The sequence below is a fragment of the Dipodomys ordii genome, unplaced genomic scaffold (assembly GCF_000151885.1).
Source record: "Dipodomys ordii isolate 6190 unplaced genomic scaffold, Dord_2.0 Scaffold2, whole genome shotgun sequence".
NCBI lineage: Eukaryota > Metazoa > Chordata > Mammalia > Rodentia > Heteromyidae > Dipodomys > Dipodomys ordii.
This window is the reverse complement of record NW_012267218.1, coordinates 10,136,135-10,142,831: the sequence shown is the minus strand read 5'-3', so window position 1 is coordinate 10,142,831 and position 6,697 is coordinate 10,136,135. Positions and strand designations below refer to the sequence as shown.

Genomic DNA, 6,697 nt, shown 5'->3' with positions numbered 1-6,697 from the left:
TGAGCCACAGCACCATTTCTGGCATTTTCTGCTTATGTGGTACTAAGGAATCGAACCCAGGGCCTCATGTATACAAGGCAAGTGCTCTACCACTGAACCACCTTCCCAGCTGGAGAATTTCAGTTTATAGCAATCTCCTCCTTCGGGAAAGTTGGACTCCAACTATGACTTGAACTCCAAACACTTTCTAGTCAAGTGCCAGTGACTCAGGCCTGGAATCCTAAGCTACTCGGGAGGCTGAGATTTTGAGGATTTCAGTTCAAGGTCATACTAGGCAGGGAAGTTTATGAAACTCTCTCTCCAAATGTGTCAGGGGAGAAAAAAAAGTCTGGAAGCCATCAAGGCATAGGATGCTAGCCATGAGCAAGCATGCCTAGTAAGAACACAAGGCCCTAAATTCCAGCCCTCAAAACAAACGAAAAGCCTCCTAAATTTAAGCAAAGTGTGGTGACACATGCCTGGTCAGTGCAGGAGCACTGACTATCTACCCTGTCTCAAAAGAAAAAAAAACACCTTAAATTTAAAAGTGAATGAAGGGAAGTGGCGCTGTGGTTAGAGCGCTCGCCTTGAGCTGAAGAGCGCAGGGACAGCACCCAGGCCCAGAGTTCAAATCCCACGACCGACCAAAAAAAAAAAAAAAGTGAAATTATGTATTGCCACAGAGAGAAGTCCACAACGTACCACAGGCTGAATGAAATATTCCAGGAAGCAGTAGCAGAGCCCCATCCATAAAACACACCGAGGGCATGTATTAGTACATATACTGTTCACAACATCTTGGAAGTACAGGAATATTAACACTGTCATCTTTGCATCACAAAATCAGAAGCAATTACAGGCTCATCTGTAAGTTCCTATTCTGCTATCTTCCCACAGTGAACGAAAATTGTTTTATGTAATTTTTTTTTTTTTTTGCTAGTTCTGGGGCTTGAACTCTGGACCGGGGCACTGTCGCTGAGCTCCTTTTGCTCAAGGCCAGTGCTCTATCACTTGAGCCACACAGCCCCTCTTTTGGGCTTTTTCTGAGATTATTTGGAAATAAGGGTCTCATGGACTAGCAAGCTTTAAACTGCAATCTTCAGATCTCAGTCTCCTGAGTATATAGGATTACAGCGTGAGCCACCAGCACCCTACTTATTTTGTGTATTTTGTTTTTTGGGGGGTTTTCTGGCCCAGCGTGGGGCTTGAACTCTGGGCCTGGGCACTGTCCCTCAGCTCTTCAGCTCTAGGCGAGCGCTCAATGCTTGAGCTACAGCACCACTTCCGGTTTTCTAGTGGCTTATTGGAGACAAGAGTCTCACGAGCACCTGCATCCTAGCTACTCAGGAGGCTGAGATCTGAGGATCGCGGTTCAAAGCCAGCCCGGGCAGGAGAGACCGTGAGACTCTTATCTCCAATAAACCACCAGAAAAACGGAAGTGGCGCTGTAACTCAAGTGGTAGAGCTGAGGGACAGCACCCAGGCCCAGAGTTCAAGCCCCACGACCGACAAAAAAAAAAAAAGTCTCACGGACTTTCATGCCCAGGCTGGCTTTTGAACCGTGATCCTCAGATCTCAGCCTCCTGAGTAGCTAGGATTATAGGTGTGAGCCACCAGTGCCTGGATTTTGTGTAATTTTTAAAGACTCAGGGCTGGGAAGGTGGCTCAGTGGTAGAGCTCTTGCCTTGCATGCATGAGGCCCTGGGTTCGATTTCTCAGCACCACATAAGCAGAAAAAGCCGGAAGTGGCACTGTGGCTCAAGTGGTAGAGCTCTAGCCTTGAGCTGAAGAGCTGAGGGACAGCGCCCAGGCCCAGAGTTCAAGCCCCACGACCGAACCAAAAAAAAAAAAATAAATAAAGACTCAAAGCCCCCATGAACAATGTCCTATCCTACAGGCAAAAACAATAATAAAAATAAATAAAAAGGACATTACTTGGTTGGAGGTGCAGCTCAGTAGTAAGAGTGCTCACCACCAAGTTTAGGAAATTCCCTAAATTCCCAAATAAATATCCTTCTGTTCCAACATTATTGCAACCACTCGACTGACAGGTGTATGGGAACATAGGCTCCTCTAGGCAGGCATCGGGGAAGGGGGGAATTAGCCTTCAAATGCTTCTTTAGAAGAAACTCTCCCATTGGCCTGAGCATGCTTCCAACCTCTGAATAATTAACAAATTACTCTCGAGTCATACAGCCGTAACGAGGGATCAGGGGAGAATCTGAACAAATGACCAGCAGTAGCTGCATTTACTCCAGCGCGTCACTAGCTCCCAGCTACACTAAGCAGCCAGCATACCAAATGGGTTGGTGGCTTCTTTCATAGGTACCTGTGTGCACCAGAGGGTACACTGGCACAAAGGAGAGCATGTGCCTACACACACGCAGCTCCAGGTCTCACTGGGCCACAAGGATGGACACTGTTGGACATTTTCTATAAGCATCATCATATTTGGGCCTTCCTAAACCTGTCCCCTTACTGCAGATCAGAAAATTCAAGCTTAAAGAACTAGAGCGCTGGTGGTTTACGCCTGTAATCCTAGCTATTCAGGAGGCTGAGATCTGAGGATTGTGGTTCAAACCAGCTTGGGCAGGAAAATCCGTGAGACTCTTATCTCCAATTAACCACATGAAAGCTAGAAGTGGAGCTGTGGCTCAAGTGGTAGAGTCCTTGAGCAAAAAATAGCTCAGGGATAGTACCCAGGCCCTGAATTCAAGCCCCATGACCACCACCACCAGCAGCAAGAACAACAAAATGTAATGTGCACAGTAATGATGTGAATTTGCCTAGTGCTAGGCTCAATGCCCTATTAACTTTTTACAAAAGAACAAAACTCTATATCCAATTCATCAACGCTGGGGAGCTCGGAGCACTTCAGCAGGCCTTCAATGTCTCTTCAATTCAGGAATTGAAGACCTGGGCCTCCCCTGAAAGCTGAGCCCATGGGGCTTTCCTGCTTCCAGGTAAGGGTGACATCACTTCACCAGGAGTCCAGGGCTACAGCCAGAGACAATGGCAGGTGCAGTCACGTGACCCCAGCCAGCCTCCAGATGGCTGTGGAGTGTTAAGTAACAGTCTCTTATCTGAGCCGCAGCAACCAGTCTGCATGACTGCTCTGCACTTTCCTCCAGGCCAGAGCAAGCCTACAAAACTCTGGGAGAATTTATCACCCCGGAGCAGCAGCAGCTAAGTCTCTGGGTGTCCAGCTCAGGAGATAAGGCCCCACAACCCAGCACCCATCTATCTGCTCGTGGCCCTGACATTTCTTCACTGGGCAGCAGGGAAGAAAGTGGGGTCAGATGTATGGTTCAGACAAGGATCCAGGGTCCAGTGACACCACAGACTTCATTGAGCTAAGGCTCAGAGTTATGCAGTCATTTGGAGACTAAGAATGTGTGGAGAAAACATATTAAAAAATCAACAAGCCGGGCACTGGTGGCTCATGCCTGTAACCCTAGAAACTCAGGAGTCTAGGATGTGAGGATCTAAGCCAGCCTGGTCAGGAAAGGCCACGAGACTCTTATCTCCAATGAATCACCAGAAAACTGGAAGTGGCAGTGTGGCTCAAAGTGGCAGAGTGCTAGCCTTAAGCAAAAGAGCTCAGAGACAATGCTCAGGCCCTGAGTTCAAGCCCCATAACTGGCCAAAAAGAAAAGTGGAGTGGGGGGGCGGGGAATGAAAACAAAAAACATCTCCCAGGCACCTCGAATCCTTTCTGGATCACAGTGGATCACAATGATCCTGAGTAAGAAACTGATCTCCACACCAGTTCTGTGACAAGCACTGGGCTAAATAAATGCTAGAACATCATCATTTAACCCCCAAACCATTTCAGATGAACTTCATGTCTCAGTTTGCAAATTAGGAAACTGAGGCATGGAATGACCCGTCCTACCGGAGGCCATGGAGGCTGTCCAACACTAACTAGGCCAGCGTTCTTGTGTTGCTAAGAGTAGGAGGCTGGGATTGGAACCTAGGGCCTTGCCCACACCAGGCGAGTGCTCTGTCAATGAGCTGTACCCCAGGATCCGTATCTGTGTTTCACTTACATGACTTTTGCAGAGAGCACCATAAGCCGAGCGGGAGGAGTTTGGGAAATGACAAACAGTGCACAGGACATTTCCAGAGCCCCCAGAAGTTCCCTCTGCACTCAGTTCCCACCCATTTCCACAGGCTCCTGTTACCTGGAAACAGGTTATTCTCGGCCCCCCCAAAGCAGAAACCCAGGTGCTGGAAGTGTCCTGGGCCCACCTACCCACCCGCCCCTCACTTTCCTAATCCAGGAAAGTACCCGTGCAATGAGAACACCCACTTCCAGAGTGATCATCTCAGCTCATCACAGAATGAAATAACATCGAAAAGGGGAGCAGCCCTTCAACCCAACATAGCTGCAGGCCACATTCAAACAAGTGATGAACTGGCATTTCTCAAAGGAATGGCCAGCAGCAGGCTTCCCTGATTTACAAGCAAGTGGTAACTGCTTCAGGAATTCCAAAGGTCAGGCAAGAAAGAGAAACAGCCTGGGGCTTTTGTTCTCCCCAGAGCCTGGGTGTAAAAACTGAATGAAAGGCTGCTCTCCCCGCCCCCCCCACACACACATAGACACACACTGCTAGCTCTTTAACCAGGCTCTCAGGGGTGGGGAAGGACATGTATAAGTTTCACGGCTTCTGGCACCTGTTGGACCCAGCAGTTTCAGAGAACTAGAGAAAAGGGATTTGGGGGGCATTGCCCCAGTTCCAACCCACCACACCAGGAAGTTGCCCCTTTGTAGCCTAAGATCATCAGTGCTGCTCAGCCAGGTCACCAGACCAGTCTCCAGAGAATCAAACAAGGAAGATTGCTAAGCTTGTTTTTTTTTTGGTCTGTCGTGGGGCTTGAACTCTGGGGCTTGGGTGCTGTCCCTGTGCTCTTCAGCTCAAGACTAGCATTCTACCCCTTGAGCCACAGCGCCACTTCCAGTTTTCTAGTAGCTTAAGGGAGGTAAGAGTCTCATGGACTTTCCTGCCCCGGCTGGCTTTGACAGGTGATCCTCAGATCTCAACCTCCTGAGTAGCTAGGATTACAGGCATGAGCCACCAGCACCTGGCTAATTTTTTCTTAAGTATCAACAAATACAGGCACAGGTGGCCTACAATTCTAGCTACTCAGGGGGCTTGAGAAACTGAGGACCGTGGTTCAAAGCCAACAGGGGAAGGAAAATCTATGAGATCCTTACCTCCAATTAACCACCAAAAAAGAGACAAGTAGAGCTGTGGCTCAGGTGGCAGAGTGGCCTTGTTCAAAAAAAAGCTCAGGAACAGTGCCCAGGCCCTGAGTTCAATCAAGCCCCAGGAGTGGCACCAAGAAAAACAACAAAAAGCTGGTGGCTTATACCTGAAATCCTAGCTACTCAGGAGGCAAGTTCTGAGATCATAGTTCAAGCCAGGCCAGCAGCAACGACTGTGAGATTCTTATCTCCAGTTAACCACCCAAAAGCTGAAAATGGAGCTGTGACTCAAGTGGTAGAGCTATAGCATTTAGCTAAGTGATGCCTATTCCCTGAGTTCAAGCCACAATACTGGCACTAGATAGACAGATACGTTGATGTATCTATAGATACAGAACAACATAACTGCTTCCCCCAAAGGTAGTAAAGTCTCTTTCCTATGTTGTGACACAGAATGACCTATGAAAATTAAAGGTGCAAGGTAACTGGAAAAAAAAATCATAAACAGATCTTTTCAGGTAGAATCTATTCAAATCACTTCTGGATATGCCACAACTCTGGCCTCCTGCTCTGCTTCCTCCCCCCCTCCTCCTCTTCTTCAGTTCAAGGACTGGTGCTGGGATATATACGATTCAGAGAACATTAGGATGTTTTATTTTGCTTTCAGCACAGGTGAATCACGCTGACACTCAGTTCCAGTATGCTTTTGCAGTCTGAGCTTAAAACAATGCGGAGGTAGGAGCCAACACCTACACAGTGGCAGAGTGTCAATCACACAGACGGGCAGGCTCTGCAGAACTCAGCTACAGGAAAGGATGTGGTCTGCCATACACACTGCCTAAGTTCCACCCAACGCTGTGCAGCCGTCCACATGCTTCCAAACCAACCAGCACCAGCACAGGACGCTCCGTGCCCATTCTAACACAGTCACTTCGAACCCAGCTCACAGGACCAGACTTAAAATTTGCACTTGCTCTTGGGGCAAAGAAAAGGAAATCTTGAGGGTGTCCTTACATCTACACTGAGGCTTCATACTCGCCCCTGAGGCTCCAGTCCACCACCCCAAAACTTCCTGAAACCCAACTCCCAGAACCCCTACAACATAAAGTAGGCTTAAAAAAAAAGCCATTGTTTAAATAACAATGAAGCCCAAATCACACCACCTGCACCCGGGGTCGAGGCCAAATTTCCTTCCCCCAAACAAGCTGCGGGCCTAACATACCCAGCAGATTGGTAAAAAGCACCTCAAGACCGTGATCCCCGCATCTCCCCGGGCCACCCCCACAGCCGGAAACTTTTCTAAAGCCGCTCCTTCTCGACCCTTCCTCGGTGACGAGGGCAACTTACATTTGCAACATGATTTGGTTCAGAAAGATGCCATCCACTAAATCCATGTACATAGTCAGGTTGTCCTGGTTCCCGCTTCCAAACGGGCCAAAAGTTTTCACCTGCGGGGAGGTTAAGACAGGAAGTCACGCGCGGGCAGCGAGCGAGCGGCGCCCCGGGGGC

General features: G+C 48.6%; 1 protein-coding gene across 1 annotated transcript in view; it reads right to left on the bottom strand.

The window, feature by feature from the left end:
• The window catches only part of Ccdc88c (coiled-coil domain containing 88C), a 125,553-nt gene extending 118,922 nt beyond the window's left edge, over nt 1–6,631 (bottom strand). Inside the window, exon 1 of the mRNA XM_013016487.1 lies at nt 6,536–6,631. Coding sequence (XP_012871941.1) covers nt 6,536–6,588 — 53 coding nt within the window. The 5' untranslated portion in view covers nt 6,589–6,631. The remainder of the gene's footprint in view (nt 1–6,535) is intronic.
• Between the last annotated feature and the right edge of the window lie 66 nt (nt 6,632–6,697).